The sequence below is a fragment of the Sinohyriopsis cumingii genome, unplaced genomic scaffold, assembly GCF_028554795.1.
Source record: "Sinohyriopsis cumingii isolate HCF-2022 unplaced genomic scaffold, ASM2855479v2 utg000873l, whole genome shotgun sequence".
Classification (NCBI taxonomy): domain Eukaryota; kingdom Metazoa; phylum Mollusca; class Bivalvia; order Unionida; family Unionidae; genus Sinohyriopsis; species Sinohyriopsis cumingii.
Genome location: NW_028315938.1, coordinates 1,425,039 through 1,446,876, shown reverse-complemented (window position 1 = coordinate 1,446,876; position 21,838 = coordinate 1,425,039). Strand labels below are relative to the sequence as shown.

The 21,838-nt window shown below is 34.0% G+C and overlaps 1 protein-coding gene and 1 pseudogene across 1 annotated transcript in view; one reads left to right on the top strand and one right to left on the bottom strand.

Annotated features, from left to right (window-relative positions):
* The window catches only part of LOC149773145 (uncharacterized), a 350,878-nt gene that overhangs the window by 324,144 nt on the left and 4,896 nt on the right, over window positions 1-21,838 (bottom strand). Inside the window, exon 2 of the mRNA XM_089946717.1 lies at window positions 6,010-6,083. Within this exon, the coding sequence (XP_089802843.1) occupies window positions 6,010-6,076 (67 nt within the window). The 5' untranslated portion in view covers window positions 6,077-6,083. The remainder of the gene's footprint in view (window positions 1-6,009; window positions 6,084-21,838) is intronic.
* LOC149773146 (uncharacterized) lies at window positions 4,534-6,083 on the top strand (annotated as a pseudogene).

The following is a 21,838-nucleotide window of genomic DNA, read 5'->3' as shown; positions in this document are numbered from 1 at the left end:
TATGTCCATAGGAAACGGTTGGTATCTGCATGTTCTGTTGAGATTCCGGTCCTCAAAGTATATTCGTCTGTATCTTTTCTCTTACCTAGCGCCTTAAATTATTTAAACTATCCAGTAGATGAAAAAGATTAATTTGATTATTAAAACAATACAGGAAAATCTAAAATTAAAGCTTTGGTTGCAAGTATTTTCTCCTAATAGTGTTCTAAATATCAACACTGTCATAATAGTCTTTGTTGGGTTCATAATCAAAAATAGGTTTGAGATCAAAATTATCCGACGAAACTATTCTGAACGTCACATTGTCCTGTGCACGAATACGGCGACAAAAAAAAAATTCAACGATATTTTACATTTTCATGACAAAACTAAAAATTCTCACCTGATCTGACCTCTTGGCACTATGCGTAAACTTAAACAAGTCATTTATGTTTGTTAATACAAGACCTGATATTGTGGTAGTCAATCAAATTACAGATTACACATTTCAATAGTGACAGTCGCCATAAGTCGACGCATTTACATATGAATAGCCACCCACTGGACTGAACATAGTGAGCGTGGTCAGTTGATAATCTGCTAGATATGTCTGAGTATATGCAACTTGTAAAACAAACGCTGTTGTTGCCACCTTTTAGTCAATACAATATGTTTTAGTACTTATCTTTATATCGTGTTCTTGACCAAACTTGCTATTATATTCCTAATTTGATTAACAAGATTCCTTGTGTATTTTCAAATTCATTCCGAAGTGAATTGTAAAGAAGTACATGCACATAGTTGGGCCTGCATTTAGGTCTCACTAGATAGTTTCGTATTTAGAGACACAAACCCTAATTTTTAAGGTAGAAGACATAAATCTAATTATCACAAGCCTAGCATTTATAAATTCACACATACGCTAAATCTGGTTTGGTTTAGATTTACTTTGAGCTAGGCTTGGCAATAGGATAGCTTGTTGGCGACTGCCTGTCAAGGTTAGACGAGCAATGGAGATCAAATGCGTAACTTGGGCTGCAAATGAGCAGCCGACTTGGCTTACGTATTTATGTGTGCCTGCTACAGAGGTAAATATCTAAAATTCTAGATGGTTGAGGGGTGATGAAAAGTATGCTAATTTGTTATAGTACTAGTGAAATTTAAAAGTTTATTCACGCACAAGGCACATACTGATTCTTTTATCTGCCTTATCACAGGAAAATATTGAAAATAGGTTTTTCCAGTCTAAACTGAATGCAAAATTTAAGGGTTGGTGTAGTGTTGGTTCAGTATAAAACCACCAATTGCATGAATAAATTAACCTGATGGGTGCAGTCAAAATCTCACGTGTACGCTTTCTACAAAAATCACTAGCTCGTTTTTATTGGTATCGTCAGTGTAAAATTATTCTCATTTTTCTGCAATAGGTCATTGTTTGATGAAAATTTACACAAAAATCTGTCCAGTGAGACCTTATTATAATGCGTACTCTTTAGACTGCGTCATATAGATAACCTCAGGTATGGTCCTGTTCAACAAGGGTTATCTCCCCTGCTTTGTTTCCTCCCATTGCGTACTCTTCACCAATACAGATAAAATTCACATGGAATCGGGTCACAATTAATATTTCCAGTTCTGTACCCAAGGATGTAGTTCTAGTCTATTTTTTGAACATGGTTTCCTCTCTCATTTTGGTGCTGATAGAAGAGTTTTAGGTAAGCATTTTGTTAGGAATTTAAAGGTAACTGTTTATTCTTGATGCTATGAGCTCAGGGTGTTGTTGTCTGTGTGTATTTCGGCGACAGTGCACTGTAAGTAATAAGGCCTTGGTGATGATCCGGAAGTGAAATATGTGTTCTGTTTACATGCTGCTATGTTGACAGTCCAGCATCTCATAAAAGAGCAGGTCAACTTTGACAAGAACTTCACCATGAAGTCATCTTTGAAGGTATTTTAGATTAACATATGATTTGTATTGATTGTCACACAGTGGCAAGGTCAGTGCTCAGAAACAAATGTAGAGAACATATAATAAAATTAATTGTGTTCTATGTTCATATTCACAATATTTTGGGGAGCAAAAATGGCAGACGCAAAACCTGATGTATCTGAGAGAAAAATCGCTACAATTCGTAGTTCTTACAGACATTCTTGTTGTGTATGCATCAGTTACAGAGGTAAATGTTTGTCCTAAAGTAAGACCTTGACGCTGATATTTATGTTTTGGGCGTCAGGGTCTTACTGCCTAACTAACAACGCTGTGTAGTGTGTTTTCATGTTGACTATAGTCTGACTATATATCCCCTTTTGTTTGTATCTCGCTAACGATTTCAAAATTGGAAAACTTCAATGTGATGAAAAGTGCAAAGAACTTAGTCAATTCATTCATTGATTTGTAATTTCTAACCTGACTGTGAGTAGAGTGGCCCTAACACTGTCAACGTCTGCGCGTTTCATGCTTAACGGAAGTTTTCAATAGGTGGACATGCTGGAGATCCATTTCCAGTTCCTAGACAAGTCCATTTTCAGCAAAGGGGTGAGTGCCAAACACAAACATATGTCGTCTGCTTCAGATATTTACAATGGTGAATAGAATGACAGCAAATTTGACATTTGGATTTAACAAGCGGTTTAATTTTAATGTACATGTGTGCAAAGGCAAAGGGATATAATTCCAAATTCTCACCGTTCTGGCAATTTACGGAATTTTCCGGCAATTACCGAATAGGATGAACTACGTCATTATGCTGTCCGGATGGAAATAAACTAACCCATAGTGTACGCAATATGGCGCCGTGTTAGTATGGAAAGTCCGTTAAGCATGAAATGTGTAGGGGATGCTGGCATTAATGCCAATTTTTGTCACAGTCAGGTTAGAAATTATAAATCAATGATTTAATTGACTTAGTTATGTGCACTTTTTATCATATTAAACATTTTCGTTATTGAAATCGGTAGGGGGTACAAACAAAAGGGGATTTATAATGAGACTATAACATTATAAGGAATGCCAAATTTTCAGGAAAATCTTACAAAAATGGCAACTAAAATAAAGGCGCTTTTCTACAAAGTAAAGTCATAATGTTTTAGTCAGACTTTATTTACTATGATGTCTTTTCGCTAAAACATTTGAATTCTCACAAAAGAAATGGACCTGTTTTAAAGTTTCGTTGGCTTACATTCCAGTTGACTGGAAAGCGATGAAAGCAGGGAATGCCGAAATCGAGTTAAGTTGAAATATTATTCTTTAACGAAACGAATAAAAATATATTATGCCTATTGGAACTGTAAAGTAACGATTCGTTTAGTTCTGGAAACATATCGGCCACATGAACCTACATTGCTACAAATTCAAATGTATGTCAACGAAACATGAAAATGCTTCCAATCGCTAGTGTCATATGTTCATTCCACCAGGATAAAGACAGCACAGTAAGCAAATTAATTACACATAAACTAGTGGAAGAGTGTCGATATATACTGCCAAATATGTGAGATATTCCTGAAATTTTGACTACTCGTTCCGATGTCAATGACATCGGAACACGCTATACAAGCCGTTATTTGGATAGTAAAACATACCACTTAAACAAAACCAACATGTGCTATGTCTTACATTGTAGGACTAAGGTAAATGTGTTAACAATAGAATAATTGCATTACATTGGTTTCCAAATGACAGAACGCTGGAAAATACGTGGTTGAAACGCATTCGGATTGTAAGTTCCGAGATTGTTTTCTGAGAAAAGAACGATCTTTTGTGTTCTGTCCACTTTAAGGATGGAATGTATGAAACAAAATCGATGGAGAACCACTTGCCTTCAATTTTAATTCTGCAAGATAGCAGATTGCAGCTGTTTGAAACAACATCGGTATGAAAACTAAACTCAAAATATTTGTGATGGCTTGCCAACGTAATTTCCCGGGTGTTATGTATATTTAATTTATATTTTTGTTTGCTTTTATCCATGATTATATGTCATGCAAAATGTATTACCATTATGACTGTTTGGGGTTAAATTCACAATACTGTATTTTTTTATAATATTTTCACTTTATAGACGAGGGATATAAATTGTTTGTTGAAGTTAACTTTGGTTTTCGCTTAATTAGTTTAAGACCATACAGTAGAGTCCTACCACCGGGCAATTTATTTAAACTGTTGGAAGTTAGAACACTTAACTTAAAATAACTGCCAATTAAAAAAGACTTACAAGGTTTTATTCAAATAATAATAACCCGTGTTTCAACCATTATTTGTTTGATCGTTGGACCTGGAAGTTTTGGGCAAACAAATCCTGTATGTCTTACTGGAAACTCATTTTAAAGAGCAAGAAAAGTAACATCTTCGAGCAATTTTTTAATAGAACAATGTTTCTTCTTTCAGATCTATGAGCGAGAACAGTAATTCGAAATTCAACCAGAAGTGGAAGAACCTATACGAGAGGAAGAGGAGTATTTGAATAAAGCATTTTCATCGAAGTGTAACAGTGAAAGTGTCTTTTATGTTACATATGACGTACTGATGATATTACATAATGTTCATGTTCTAATAAAGAAACATAAGTTGAAAATATTGGAGTAAGTTGTATGACACAAACTAAAATGACTTCTGAAATGCAAAAACCTAAAATATAAAGGATAATCGGTACACAAACGGACATTTTGATGACAACAAACGAAGTTAATGTGTAAGTCATTAGGCCAGATTTGACCATTGAAGATATCAAGAGCAATGAAATGTGTATGCTTTAAACGGGGCTACCAAAATATAAATAGATTCAATCTATTATTCAACAACTTAGATGATGCCAAGATAAGAACTCACCGTAGTGGCAATATCGAAAATCAAGGACGGCTAAGATCATTAAGATTAGTTGATGAATTTTTTCTTGTGTTGATGCAACTAAGATTTGGATTACTGATGTAAGACTTAGCCAGAAGATTTGGCTTGTCTAAATCTACTGCCAGCATTATTACAAGTCGATGGACTTATCTTTTTATAAAACTATCAAACCTAAAACGCTGGCCAATGAAGTCTACATTATTGGCAACAATGTCAAGGAAATTCAAATGTAAATATCCTAACTGCAGAGTGATTATTGACTGTGCAGAAGTTTATACCGAAACGCCAGTCATTAGTTAATAAATCGTTAATGTATTCACATTACAAGTCGCACATGCCATGGAAGGCATTGTTGCGAATCAGTCAGTCAGGAATGAAAACATTTGTGTCTTACGTACGGTCAGGAAGCATTAGTGATAAACAATTAGTTATTAAATCAGGACTTTTGGACTTGTGCTAGTCTGATGATGCTATTATGACCGATAAGGGCTTTCTGATATCAGACCTTGCAAGTCCAAAAGCCATGCATCTTATAGTTCCACCATTAAGAAATAAAAGATTTAACCGCCGTCAAGTTGAGGAAACAAGGAAAATTGCCAGCTTCAGGATTGATGTGGAAAGGGCAACAGAAAGAGTAAAAAACTTTGATATTCTTCAAGGTATTATGCCAATTATTCTTTCACAACAAGCTTCTAAAATTTTAAAAATATGTTGGACTTTCAAATCTTTTACCACCACTAGTCCATGATGGAGATGAGAACTGAACTTTGCTGATAAACAATATTACTATAGTTTTATGTGGTTATTTTGCAAATGAATTAAATAATTGCATGATTTTGGTGTTTTTTGCCACCATACAAATTATATTATAGTTTTTAGATTATTTAATAATTCCATATTTAGCTGTATTGCTAGAAAACACAGACGTTCCAGACTCTCCTTTTCAAAGAATGTATTAGAAGTATCTGTGTGCAAAGTATAAAAATATTGATTGACATAATCATTCAAGTAAGTTTGACATTAGCTAACAAAGAAATAACAAAATGTCATCTAAATTCAAAACCTTTCTGAAATTTTCCTGATGGTATATATCTCTGTTGAATTTATTATTCAAACAAGAAGAAAATGGAAAGTGGAAAGCGCGCATTGCATGATGGGTTATTAAAACATTGTCGGTTACTTACATGCTAGTGTCAGAGTCCCAGTTTTGACCAGATTGTAGACAAGTTCCGTCTGTGCTGCTTTGGCCATGGTGTCGCTGCAAAATGAAGTGAGTTGTCAACCTAACACAATACAGACGAGATAACTGGGGTACAAAGTTTAGAAAGCAGCATTCTAGCCATATCCATGTCATGTAGAAAACAACTGTTTAATTGATACATTATCGGTTGTTAGTGAAATTATATTTCTAGAAGTTACAATGCTAAGTTTGTTCTGTACAAAAAATGAGAAAGAGTTTTACAAGATGGGAAAGAGCGTTCAACTAACGTCACTAATGAAGTCATATTTCTTACATCATGTAGAAGTCATCCAGTACACAAATTGAAGGTTAGTAGTTGGTCTAGACAATGTGTATAGGGAGGTTAGTGGTAAGTGTAAATAATGTGGATATGGAGGATGGTGATGGGTTTAAATACAATGTATGGGGAGTTAGTAGCTGGTGTAAATACTGTGGACGGGGAGGTTATTGGTAGGTGTACATTTTTTAATATTATAAATAGAGAGGCTAATGATGGGTGTAAATACGTTGAATGGGGCGATCAGTTGTGGATGTAAATACTGTAGATGAGGAGGTAAGTGTTGTATCTAAATACTGTCGATGGGGAGGTTAGTGGAGGATGTAAATCCAATGTATGGGAAGTTAGTAGTTGGTGTAAATGCTGCGGATGGGCATGCTAGTGGCGGATGTAATTACTGCGAATGTGGTGAAGCTAATGTTGGGTGTAAATGCTATGGATGATTGCAGCTGAAGAAGCTTCATAGAACCAATCTGACCTCACAGTCACAGGACATGACATGCATGACATTTTCCCTTACCATCACGCTCATTGAAATGAACAGCTTTCAGTTTGACCTAGCTGTCATTCAATACGTAAACATTTGACTCCCTGAAATTGCATGTTTGCTTGCTTAGTTAGATTTAAGTGGCGTGCGCCCTAACATGCATGTGCCACTAGTTAATGATCGCACCACGACCTAATAATTATTCGTGAGGGAAGGGAAAAGAGCTTCATTCCCCAGGCGTTTATGTGTACAAGGTACACTGATAATTTAGCCTTCAGCCGCGGGACCTCATAAGACACATTGCGGTCTGACAGAGAGAATGGACGCACGCACTCATGATACTAGTTAATTTCTTCTTTGTTTTCTATTTTCTATCTGCTTGAAATTTGGGGGTGGAAATGGTGCCATCACTCACTCTGTTGATTATATGGGATGTTTATTTTGAGTCCGGCCGTGGCAAAGGAAGGAAGGCTCAGGAAGGACATCCTCTGTTTATGGTGGTGTCAGCTGGATCCGGGTTGTTGTGATAGATGAATTTTGAAATTGATATTATTTAGCCAATGAGAATAATATGATTTTTCTGTGCTGTTTGGATTAGTAGATAGGTGTGAATCGGGGGCGGGGGGGGGGGGGCGAATTATTTTTCCCCTCCCCCCAAATTTGATATCCTAGTTTATTTGGGATATGCGTGCTGGTTGCTGAATTAATCAGGTCTCTATGGACCTTTCAAGCTGCCCGTCCTATTTAATTGGTAACCTAATTTATTTTTTTTAAAATTGGGGGAGTGAGGTTTTTTAACAATTATTAACAGTTAATGTATTTGAGGGTAGGTTATTTTCGTTGTCATTTTTAGGGATATACTGATATATTTAGTTTTAATAAGACTGGTTGCTTTGCCGAATTTCTAGGGACTCTTTTGACTTTCCAAAGTTGTCAGTCTTTTGTATTAATTTATTGGATGATTATATTTTATTTTTAAGTCCTGTCGCTTCTAGGAATTTCATTATATTATTGCTGGTTATTTGCTTATTTATGTTTGATTCCTATAAAAAGTCTGGGCATTTATATGGCGATCTAATCTGTTTTTGGGCCTTGTGGAAGTTGGTCCTTGCTATTTGGAGATTTGAGCAATCATTGAATATATGATTGAGGGTTTCTATTGTGTGACAAGTGGGACAGTTTATATTTGCTGGTTTAGGACTTAAATATTTGCCAAAACTTCCTGCAAGTGTAGTTTTCCCTGTCATTATTCTATTAAAGATTTTTTGTTCTACACTTTGGCCTTTAGGTGGTTTAATGGATCTATTCACTCTATGTAGGATTGTGTATAATATCCTACCCTTGTGGAAGGAGTTCCAATGTTTTGCTGCATCTAAATTTGTTTTCATTATATTATCATGGTAGGTGTTTTTATCTGGGTGTTTTAAGTTGGCTGTGTTTATTTGGCTTAGCTTGTTCTTGAATTTTTTCCAGTTCGCTTGGTTATATTGCCATCTGGGGGTTGGTAGGGGTCATGATTTGGCATTTTAGTGTTTTTTCTACTACATTGTTTTTTGTAGTCTTGTACTTTGCCTATGATGTGAGGTAGGGGGCTGGTGGTGCCATGGGGTTTCATTTCTAATTAAGTGCTACAGTTAGCTGGTATAACGGTACCAATTGCGCAGGTCCAGTTGGGCGGAGCTTAAGGTGTAGGGAATATTGCATTCAGAAATAAAGAACAACACTAGCTGCGATTGCTGCATTATGTAAGATTTGTACTTTCTGTTAGGCTAGAAAAAGGTGGAGCCTTTGGTAACATGTGAGTTTATATTAATTTCTATCTAGATCATATTTTGTATTTTGTATGATTTGTTTTGAAAATGTGCCTGTTGTGACTAAATAACTCTTACCCCTGTCTATCTCCAGTAGAGTTATGTCTCTTAAATGCAATGGAGTACCTGCTTATGTCATTGCCAAATTGACAATCTAGCATTGTTCTCTATGACAGTGTGTGACATGTATGTTGTGGTAGGATATAAAGTATATTTATTTCACAAAACATTAGCGTTGATGTATAACTAAAATACAGTTGGTACCGTGATAACAGCTAGTTGTTTTGAAAGTGTTTTTTGTTTTCTACGTTTACCCTGTCTGTATGTGAATGCTGTTTTATATTTACACATTTTATGCTTTTATTTAATTATGAGGTTTGACTATTTTGTTTTTAGCTTAAGTTTTATTTCATAGGTTAATTAAAAAAGCAGTTTGTTAGTTGAGAATGTGAGTGAGAGGCTAAGAGAATTGAGAAGAAAGGTTGGCATATATTCTTCTTGGCAGAAAATCTAGATGGTTTGTGGGTGGCTACAAACTTTCTAGGATTCTTCCAAGGTGTTTTCTAGTATGGTTCCTAGTACCTGTTTTCGGAGCTTTGCCAAATATGAGTCATTTTGTGTAAGTTGGAGAATAGCACGTATTAATTGAGAGTTATTTTTTTTCTTTTCCCACTAACCGTGAGTCTTACATTGATTTCCTTTGTGCTGGAAATGCGTGATGACACAGATCCGGTGTTTGCTAGTATGTTACTTAGCCCCTGTTTTCGAAAAAAAATGAAGTGAGTATTGTTTAGAAGTAATTAAAGTTGAAATATTAAGTAGTGATTGTATATTCTTCTTTGATCTTAATAGCCGAGAGTCTTGCAGTTTTTTCCCTCCTGTGCTGTAAGAAATGCAAGGACTCAGCCCATGTGTATGCTAGTATATAACCTAGCACTTGTTTACGATAATGGGCCAAAAAGGGATTAATTTGGATAGATATTTTAAGAAAGTTAGAAATGAATTTATAATGTGTTAATACTTATCAATTAGATTTTGTAAACAGCACAATATTTAAAGATTCTCGTAGGTTTATTTAGATTTATACCTTTTTTCTTTGTTAGCATGGCGTGTTCCTTTGTTCTTTGTGGTTGTAAAAGTCTCTATGCATTAATATTCTTACTATACCAACCCGTTTGCGTGTACCCCCTACCATATTTCAATAATGGAAACTTTAATGAGATAAAAAAGTGCAAGGAACTTAGTCAATTCATTCAATGATTTATAATTTCTGACCTGATTATGAGTAGAGTGGCCCTAACACTGTCATCATCTGCTCGTTTCATGCTTAACGGAAGTTTTCAATATAATAGACGGACATGCTCGAGATCCGTTTCCGGTTCTTGGACAAGTTCATTTTTAGCAAACGGGTGTGTGCACAACTACATATGTACATAAATATGTCGTCTGCTTTCGATATTAACAATGTCGAATCTACTCCGCGTTTCCTCTGACCCTTGCCACTTCATTTTTTATATCTGTATATTTATTTTGGGGTGTAGGGTCAAAGTCCATTATTTATCAAAAAGTTGGAATTCGCCGACATCAATTGGTGCCGGCATGGGTTAGCCACATACTAGCCGACCTAGCAAACTTGAACAACCTTTCATCGAGATATACCTGTATGGAATCGATAGGAATATGATTTATTTTCTCAGAAAATGCACGCACAGCATTCGCTATATCTTTAATCCGCTGACAGACGAGTCGAAAGTACATCGTTGCTGATATTTACCTGAATTTGTCCATTTGCATTCCTAGTCACGTGAATACACATATCTCGCAATCTGCATGTCAGTGACATCAGAGATCATATGGTTCGTGGTATGGCAACAAGCTATCTCTAGTGTTGTTGTAGGAAAACAGAACGAACATATAAATGAAAGTCACGTTTTTTTTATAGAAAAATAAAAAACCCCACAAACTTCTCAAAATATTTATTGCGAAAACAACAGAAAATCTGTACATTTTGCAGCAGTTTGAAGAAAACCAGATTCATTAAGCAAAGAGCAGGTCATTGTGGTAGTCACTCGATACCAACAAAAAACACCGCTGACACATGCTCGGTACTTCTTGAAAATGTTTTTTTCCTCCAAGCTGCTGCGATGCCGACAGGTTTCTGGTCGTTGTTCTCAGAATAAATATGTTGATACTTAAGTGTGCATTATATTTACTTACAAACATTAAGTTACATATATAATGTGTCAAATTCTATGTACAACAACATTGGAATGTTTTTGTCGATATCACGTGACTATTTGACCTCTGATGTGATTGGAATGCAGTTTGCGGGATTTTGTATAGTCATGTGACTCAGAATGCAAATGGGTCAATTATCAGCAACGATGTTATTTCGTCCCGTTTGTCAGCGGATTAAAGTCATGACGAATGCTATGTTTGCGGATTTTGAGAAAATAAATCATATTTGCTAGGACGGCTGTTAAGCGTCTGCCCCATGCAGTAGCAGTTGAGGCGACCAGACCTTTTGCTAAAACGTAACTTTGAAAACTAAAACCTCATACGAAAAAAATTATTAAAAAAAGTCATTTACACTAAAACCAAAGCCTGTAACTTTACCGAGAGTTTCTCTAATTGGGTTAGTTTATTTTGTTACTTTGTCTTTGTCTTTAGTGTTTTTGTCGAAATTTGTATGTGTTTTTGTTTACCCGCCTGACGTCTCATTGAGGTTGCGCCTCCTCTGCTGCTATAATTAGATCATTATTATATCAATAATGGCACCTGGTGCTAAATCTTATTCAGCTAGATTAGTTCGAGAAAGATTAGAAGCAAACAAAAAGTTTTTGCCTGTTCGTGATTTTCTTAGACAAAAACTCCAAGAACGTCAAGAATCACAAGTAGAATATGGTTTTCTACTCAAGGAAGCGGTCGTATTGCTTGTCCTGACAGTGTTCTTTCTGACGTAGATATATTAGAAGTTCTGATTGGAGGAAAACGTGCTGGAAATAATTCGCCGAAAAATAATTAATGAAATATATGATATTTGTCGAAGATTATTTACTGGCGGTATTATGGATATCAATGTTTATCATTATCTCATTAATGAAATTTCTGATGATTATCACAGCAACTAAAAACAGATAATTAATCATCATGTAATTTTTTAAAAAAATGATTGTACACAATGCACAACGTGGACATGTAATGGTCAGGGTAGTAAACTCATGATTACCAATTTTTACAAAGCGATTTAGGGAGATGGAATTGGTAATACTGTTATGGGTTTATTCAAAAGGATGGCTCCAAAAGTAATACCGATTGTAAAACAATTTAAACTGAAAGCTATTGAGGAAGTTCGTGATAACGATATTAATGCTATTGGTAATCATGCCGGTAAAGTGTTCTCGACAGTCAAGGAAAGACTAGCTCCATTTGTACAAAAACACCGAAACAAACCACAACTAGTCAAATTACCTAGCACTGAAGTTATGCCTGTAAATTCAGCAAAATAATGAATCAAGCCACAAATCAAAAACTATCAAAGGCTGCTGGTGAAGCAGAAAAAAATATAACGGCAAATCTAATAGCAAAAAGTGGTCTTCATGTTAGACGATAACAATTATAATAAAATGTTTAAACGTGTGTCCGATCCAGCGTTCGATATAGACGCACCAGTTATCAAAGATGAATCGATACGTGATTATCAATTTTTTATGAAGCAAGACAACCAAATCAACGTGGAGGAATCGAATTACAAGTTCAGATTACAAGCAGATATTTCTTACCTGCTGAAGCATTTGTTGAAGTAGAAGGGGAACTTGTAACAAAAGTTGCAGCTGATAAGCCACATGGTGAAAATCTACGTTTTGGTTTTGTTAACAACGGAATAATAGCGATGTTTGATAGCGCTACGTATATGATTGATGGAAGAAATATTGAATCAATTCAGAAAGACGTCGACGTTGCTACAACGATGATAGGTTTAGCAAGATATTCTGATATGCAAGATCAGCTGGTCCATCAATGATGTTTGCTAAAGATGTTACTGACAATGATAATCATGTTCTATATACTAAAATACGGACACCACGAGCTACTTCAGCTGATATACAACCAGATGATTTTGAGCATGCAGCTAGACCAACTGATGTTTTTGATATTATAGGAAGTGTTAATGCAATTTTCGACTTAGGATTTACAACACGTGTATCAATGCTGTTAGGAGAACGCATCAGCTTTTCATGCGCGATTCCATCATCACATATTGTGGGATTTTGTAGAAATGTTAGAAAGTTTATTTTCGAGGTTAAGCATACCTTTTGTAAGAAAAGGTAATGACAACGACGCAATCCGGAGAAGCTCTGGTGTTGCTGATGACGGTAAAGTAAATATAGTAAAACTCTCGTTGTGGATGCCAGTAATGACTCCAACACTTGCTGAAGAACAAAAATTAATTTCTGTGATGGGTCAAGGCGGTAAATCATTATTATCATGGTTAACGCTGACCACATATAGCGTTCAAAGCACCGTTCGAGGTGTATTTAGATGACATGTAACATCACAACATGGTGTTTCTGCACGGCGTCACATTTTTATTGCTTTGCAAAATAATAATCGATTAAACTCGCAAGAACGTAGACATATGATATTTGACCAATTCAGGGTTAACGATCTTTCTTTAAGAATGAATGGCAAACAAGAGCCAGCTGAAGATATATTGCTAGATTATGCCGCAAATTATGTAACAAGTACATATCGTCCTTTCATGACATTTATGGGACGTGATCAAATTATAGATACTGGTTTACAAATATCACAATTACATTTTACACAAATATATCCAACCTATTACTTTTAGTTGGAGCATCTTGATTTAGCACGACAAAATGTCGTTGATATACATTTCCAAGCTCACATAAACGGTATACCCGCTGATGCTTACGAGCAATTGCAGTCATTCTTTCAGTTAAAGCAATTACTTGAAGGTGCTGGTGGACTAATGCGAGTTATTGATGCTCCAGTAGAAAACATGTAATTAAATCACTTGTCATTAAAATGTCGTATAGTCACGTTAATGTCACTCTGACTCCCGGTCAAAAATGGAGTGGCAAGGGTCAGAGGAAACTCGGAATAGATATACCGGTGATACAATGACAGGTGAACTCAGCATAAACAGAAATAAGATAGTTGTTTTAAGAAATCCAACATCTGGTAAGGATGCTGCAAAACAAAAATATGTAGACACAGTAGATACTAAATTATCCACACTTCGAGCTGAGTATGATTATCACGTAAACACATTTACAAGACGTCTTACAAACTTTCAAAAACATAATGAAATCTCAGGTGATTTTTTGGGAAGTCCGCTGACTCTTAACGTAAAACTCGTTGATATTAACACAAAAATTGGTAATAATAGTACAGCTATATCAGATATTGCAACGATTAGAAAAAAAAAAACCCTAGAAGATATTATAAAAGGGACTTCTAAAATCGTTAAAAACAATTCTGATTAAAATTCCCCACAAGCAAATTAACAACATGGTATATACTGTAGCGTCTGACCAAGCACTATGGTCACCACTCAATAAAACCATTAAATATCGCGCTGAGGTTACCGGTATATACAGGCTCTCAGTATTCGGTGCAGTAATATTTATAAAATCTGCCATGATTTTACAGCGTTATTCGTCACGTGGATCCATGTTAGTGAAGTTAGATGAAAACTCCGAGGTAACATTTAATGTGCAGATCTTTGATTTATTATTATTGCCTTGAATTAGTAGCTAAGTTCCCACCTAATTAAAATATAAGTATTCAACGTGATGTTGGAGCGCAACACTATAGATATAATCAAGCACGTGAATGGCAAACAAAATTAAAAACTATCGTTAACGAGAATGTAGTAAAAATAAAGAAATATCGCAGACGTGTAGTTATTGTTGATATAAATGTTTATTCAGCGCCTGTTGTTATTGCTTTAACCGGCGTGTTATTATAAACAATAACAATGATGGCACCAGTAGTTGTAACAATTTGTGTTTCAACTGCAACAACGATTGCGATGATATTTTATACATCGTTGGCAAAAAAAATATGTATGTGTACAAATGCAAAATTGTATGATTATATAATAAAATTACATACAACAACGAGCCTTAGTGATGAAAAAATATATGATTTTGAGTTCACGGAGATGATAAAAATCTACACAGATTCAATGACAGGGATTGATTTCGAAAATCCGGATTTAAATAACCATGTCAACATCGCCAAGCAATCTACTTCAACAAGTAGTAACGAACACGAGTCCGCAAGAACAACAATGATATCGGTAAGCTAAACTAATCAAGAATTTAGTACTAACCTTCCAATTGCAATTTCTGTGAAAGAAATAGCATTAGCGCAATTATGAGTATATTACAGCTGGCCAAATATCAGATCAAAATAATCTGGTTGATTCGCTTGTATTTGCAAATAAAAATAAACTAGATAAAACTCCCGATTATCAGGTTGTTTCTATTCCTACAGGAAATTGTCAAATCGAACAAATTAATAGTTAATTAAAGCGCAGACTAAACGCTGTAACCGGAAGAGAAGCAAAAATAGATATTTCAGTTGACGAACCGACGTTATCATCTGCGATTGAAATATATTCTCCAGATTACGTTGTAGATATTTATCAATCGTCAATCAGATGTGTTTTAGGTTGGCCAGAAATTTCTCCAGAGTATCATGGACCACCAGAACCAAAACTCGTTGATTTTATCACAGATTAGAAACAATTTATAACAACTCCAAAATACTGAAATATTTTCCCATGGAATGGAACTGATGGCATATATAATATGTATGCTTTAGTAACACAATAATATATTTGGACGTTTATAAAATGTGTTCCAACCCCAATAATTCCGAAGTCAAACAATCAATCGACTAAATAAAAATTATGTTTTTGTCGTTATCACAACATTATATTGATGATACAAAAACAACAAAAAATTGAAACATTACAACATTTAAATCAATTAGAATCAGTTTATAATCATGTTAATGGCACTTTCACTGAGGACGTATTTAACCACGCTAAAAAAAAATTGTTAATGAAAGCTTTCCTAAAATTATTGAATCGTGGAGCAAAATAGCCCCACCAGCATCTCTACTCAGACATAACAACGATCCATACGGTGGCTGGCGTCATATTTCACCAGGAATCGTTAATATAAGAACAATATTCGCAGTCAGTCTTATATATGACGTAATTGATGGCAGCTATCAAATAGAACTTGAAAAATCATATCAGGCTCAGCAAGGATATATTTTATATAAATTTACTCCGCATGTACCTCATTGATATTTGATTTTACAATAAACTATACTCCTGTTTATCTACGATGTCATAAAAATTTATTATCAAGAATAAATTTCAAACTTACTGATCAATCCGGATATTTAATTTATCTGCGTGGCGAAATTCTTAATATAAATCTCTAGCAAACTTTCTTAGATTTTCAACCTCAGCGTGAAATCAGGTTTATATTATTCTGATGACAAAATCAGATTTCGTAATTCTTGGGGGTGAAATTCCTAGCATTTCTATAATTGATTTATATTAGATATTGATATATTCTTGTATAACAGACCTACAAATGATGTTTTTCATGTATTTCTCTCAGTTTTTTTATACTGATTTTTGAGTAAAATAAAAGAATTTGTCGACAAATATTCGAAACTAATTTGAAAATCCTGGGGTTTCCACTTCCACGAAATACGAAATCTCTTTGATTTTCTATGACAAAAATGTCTAAAAAAGGGGAAAAACTCGATGAATTTTGGCTAATTTTCCTGAAAAAATAAGAAATTTTGACCAAATTCAGAAAAAATAAAACATTTCAGAAATAAAAATGATTATAATAAAAATATTGTCCGTAGATTCTTTTATCATGAAGATATTTTTGCAGAGTGTTTTAGAATTAATCAAAATCAGGATGTATATTATACTGTACCAGCATGTGAGAACATTTATACACGACAAAAGGGAGGTACTTGAAAATGCCATCAAAACAATAATGACCCAGTCTCCAGTCAACACAGAACAATTTAGTGTTGATATAATTATTGCTGAATACGGCAACGAAGACTTTTTATTGACGCAGGAACAATTAAATCAAATGCGGCGGGAACATCTTTCCATGATCACCTGTGATAGAGATTAGATTCTGAATTATGCAGAATCCTGTATTAAATCTGACACAATATTGTCTAATTCTTAATAAAAAAATCTGATTTGGTATATACTGAAAAACTTTTTTTTAAATTATAAAAAATATAACAGATTTTTTTTTACTTGGGTAAAATAAAAGTCAGAGGATATTTAAGGACGAGATTGCCTTAATTTTCATTTTCATCAGTGACATACTATTTCTAAACTGTCTCATGCGCGTGTGAATAATTCTTTTCGTTTCGTATTCGTGAGTTAATTCTGATTTAACTTTTTCTATCACGCTTAAGAGGAATACGACATTTTTAACTTCCGTATATTTTACAGTAGCCAATTATTGGCATAGAGACTGCTGTATAATTGTCACGAAACTATATGCAACTGGTAGTGTATATTTATCTTCACATTTTCGACTTTGTAATGATTCAAAATCAGAAATAATTTTCTCTGGATCAAGTTGAATTTTTATGCCGATTTTTTTTTTTTAAATATTGCAGAAATAATAGCATTAATATTTTCAAAATTCATTTTATTTTACAAGACGATATAGTACAATTATGTTGTTGTTGTTGTTGTGGGGTTTAACGCCATTTTTCAGCACGATAGGCTATATATGGCGGCCAGTATTAATGGTGGAGGAAGAACCCGGAAAACCCCGGAAATAACCACCGACCCACGATAATCTACTGCATACAATTATGTAATATAGCGCAACACAACATCTAGACTACTGAATAAATGTTTTGCCTACCTGTTCTCTTGAATTCAGCTCCAGTCTGACTGGGGATAGAGAAACTCTGGTTTGCTTTTATAGTCGAAACTTTTGGGAAAACCCATAATTCTTGAATGTTCTAAAGAATGATATATCATTCTGGAAAACCAGACTGGGAAAACCTATCATTCTGTAATTTTCTAGAGAATCATATGATTAAATCATTCTGGAATATTCCAGAGTTATGGGTTTTCCCAGAATGTTTGATTATAAAAGACAGTGAATCGCGCTCTATCAGTCAGTCTTGAAATTTGCATTTTGAAATGAACTGGACGTAAGTGAAATATTTTCCTAAATTATGTGTGTTAATTTTTACGCAGATAGTTTAATTATTGCATGTTTACATATCAAAAAATAACTTATACGCACCTCATGTTTATTCTGCCTTGATTTTGTTAGCAAGTTAGAAATCATAAATATCTCTTTACTAATTTAAACTATTATACAATTATGTTACTTCACCGATATTAATTATGACACAGATGGTTAATTAATTAATAAATAGGACAAAATAAATTATGTTCTACGCAGAAATATATAGTACATAATGATATCTCGCCTTTTAGGTCTTCGATCTTAAGAAAGGAAGAAGCAGTAGTACATAAATGGGGCTTTTGAGCGCATTGTCATACAGAAGGTCTCAGAGTAACAAAAAAAACTGTTGTATAATTAATTAATTACTGGATGATGACACAAAATTAAATAAATTAAATAAATAGTTAGCAATGTATAATTAAAAAAACTACGTAATTATTCTACCAGAGATAGCTTAGCTTGACAGTTTTCTCTCTTAACAATAATGAAAACGATTTTTTGTTTATATGTCTTAGAGAGAGAGGATCTGGTTATATTTTTTGCGACAAAATATACTGATTTTGATTGAATAACGAAATATTTGGCAGCTGCATTCATTGATTGAAATATCATTTCTTGTCAGACTCTGTATTTATAGTTTTAACCGCCCAATTTGCAATTGTTTTATCAATTTTACAACTACCACCACATGCAGAATTCTACCTTTGTGTGATAGCCCTCAGAGTAGATATGATATTATTGGTTTATATGCCGTTAATATGATCGATCACAAACCGTCGTCTTCGATTACTCCGTATTAACATTCGAATATAAATCGGTGACAGTAATAATGCTTCTCCCCCAGCAGGAATCTTAGAAAAAAAAACAGTAGTGTTAATAGTACCGACTGCTTTCTTCCGCCAAAAGTGCCTGATTACACCATCATGATTTGCTTCATAATTTATCATAATAATGTGTTTTGCAAAATCATTTTGGCTCATTCATATATATATATATATATATATATATATATATATATATATATATATATATATATATATATATATATATATATATATATATATTATCATTTTTTAAATTGATTATTTGTCTAAATGAATACTTAAAAAGTTTGTCTCATAATCTTTTACACTTTTTATAACCTTGTCACTGTAATTATTTTTATAATCATTATATTACTTGAGCTCTCTGCATTTTTACCCACAACATTGCAAACACAACCGTGTGTTTCTACCAACTCCAACACCGCATTCCAAACACGGTTTTGGTCTTAGACTTCTATTACGAACACTTTGCAAATGATGTATTGCGGAACTCGCTTATGCAGGCTGTGTTACAAGGAGTCGCAGAACCTATCATTAACCACTTGCATTAATCCTTTGTTTGAATCAATATATATATATATATATATATATATATATATATATATATATATATATATATATATATACATATATATATATATATATATAGATATACATATACATATGTATATATATATATATATATATATATATATATATATATATATATATATATATATATATATATATATATATATATATATATATATGCTTAAATATTTGTCTTAATCATAAATGGATGAATTAGAGAAATTATCTAAGATTAAGCCTTCTAAAAAGTTTTAAATCTTAACAGAATATCCCCTGACTAACCAACAAATAAAGCCTTGGTTAATACAATTAATGACGCCAAGAAAGAATTTCACAAAGATGGCGCATCTCATGTGTGGTCAACATTCAAAATCATACGCAACACCGATGGTGTCGACATAGTTGTCGATTTTACGATGAACGACAAAAGATTTGCAGCTATCATTAGTTATCTCGACAATCGGAAATACATTTTTCAAGCAAAAATTGTTGTATTAGCAGAAACAGGCAATTGGATTATCATTTACAATATGATCCTGTCCTTCATAATGAAAAAATTGCCATACTGAGCAAAAATTCCAAACCAGGAATGTTGACTGGCATTGACAAACCGTATTGTGAAAGAGTGTATCCTGTAATCGCGGTTATTTAAGGAGTGTATCTGATAAATGATAAATCCAGCGTTAATACATTAAAACCAATAACATTTTCAAAGCTAAATGGTGTAGCCGAACGAGTAACGGAACACTTTACCATTTGGACTCGTGGAAACAGTCTAACAGGTAAAAGACCTAAAATAATAAACGAGTGGGCGGAAATAGTTAAGGATACCTGAACCGCTGTCAAATATGTCGCTGAGCTAGGAAAGAAACTAAAATTCCCAGTAAAACTAAAATACGATAAACGCAGAGATTTCGTACGAATCAAAATATAAATCAAAAGGTGCTTCGATCGAAATTATTTATCATAACTCTCCATGAAGAAATGAAAAATCTTGTGTTAAAATATACCGATGATGCTGAACAATTACTCAATAATTTTTTACTGTTCCTTCAGTCTCGGCTCATTTTGCCCGAGAAAACATTTCGTGGAAACCAATTCGGTTTGATTTTCTCGATGATATAATATCGAGACACGGTGGATTGTGGGATAGTAAATACGATCACAGAGATATTATCTCGGTCGGTATGGTTACATGTTATCTCGGAAGTTTTCTTGGAATGGGAGAATGTTATGTATATTTTAAAAATTTTCTTCAACCCACACACGAAATGAACAGAGTATCGATAAACGGACCATTGTTAGATGTTGACCTGACTGGATTCGCCTGTAGTGAGTCATTCGAGTTTGCTAAAGGTCTTCATCTAATTTGTTATAATTGTTTGGCAACCACTTTTTAGTAAAAGTGTGGGTACCAACAGTATTATTGCGATATATCCTTGATGTAAAAATAATGATATTTCTGACAGTAAGTAAATTATATAGTCCGCAGAAAGAAGTTTGTTTCCCACAACAAAATAAGTTTTATGATGATGAAAAACCTGATATACGGAAATAAAATCGCAAAAGATCTCGACGAGAAATAATTAGTAAATTCACCCATGATCATAAACAACATTGGACATGATTGATTATAGATGATGATGAACTAGATTTTATAATTGCTGATATAACGAAACAAAGTGCGTTTATAATTCGAAGTAATGCTAACGTATGAGACGGAACTAAATTAGGTACAATTGTGGATTATATGGACGGTGAGTCCCCACAGTTTACTCATTTAAGATCTTCAGTGCTCGTGTACGTTACGATAAATCAATTATCGATGATAAAGATAGTTTCTAAGTTTGCTGTCAGAGCCGCTACAGATTCGTTTTATATCCCAAAAAATATTCAGGATTTTTGGAAAAATTAAATGTCGGCACTTATGCATCATGGGGCGGATGGAGAATAAAACAAGAAAATATACTCGATTATTCTAAATCCGCCGAAGTTGAAATTACTGATATTCATTGCCAAAAAATCAAATATCAAAATTGTCATTTGCACTGTCAGTGTATGATTCCATAGCTAGACATGAAACAGTTGATCTTAATGGACCAGGGTGATTCAGGTAAAACAACTCGTGTGATTGAACAATTTCGAAATTTTGATAAGGTCGTTTTAATCTCTATACACAGACTCGCAAGAGAAATGAAAGAAAGAAATATTAAATCATGTACTTATCACAGCTTTTTTCGATGGAAAGGAGAAGTATGGACTCCTGATCGAATGGCGTAAAATACATTCCAAATATTATGGTTTGGGATGAAATATTTACAGTGTCGTTAAAAACGTTAAAAACATTTCTTGATTGGTTATTAACAAAAATACTGCTTGTGATATTGTGCGGCGATCATGGTCAACCACCACCTTTTGCTGGATTGTCTCCACATAAATGGCTGAGGAATTGTGTTGATTATTATGAAGAAATAACCGATGATCATAGAGCATTTGATC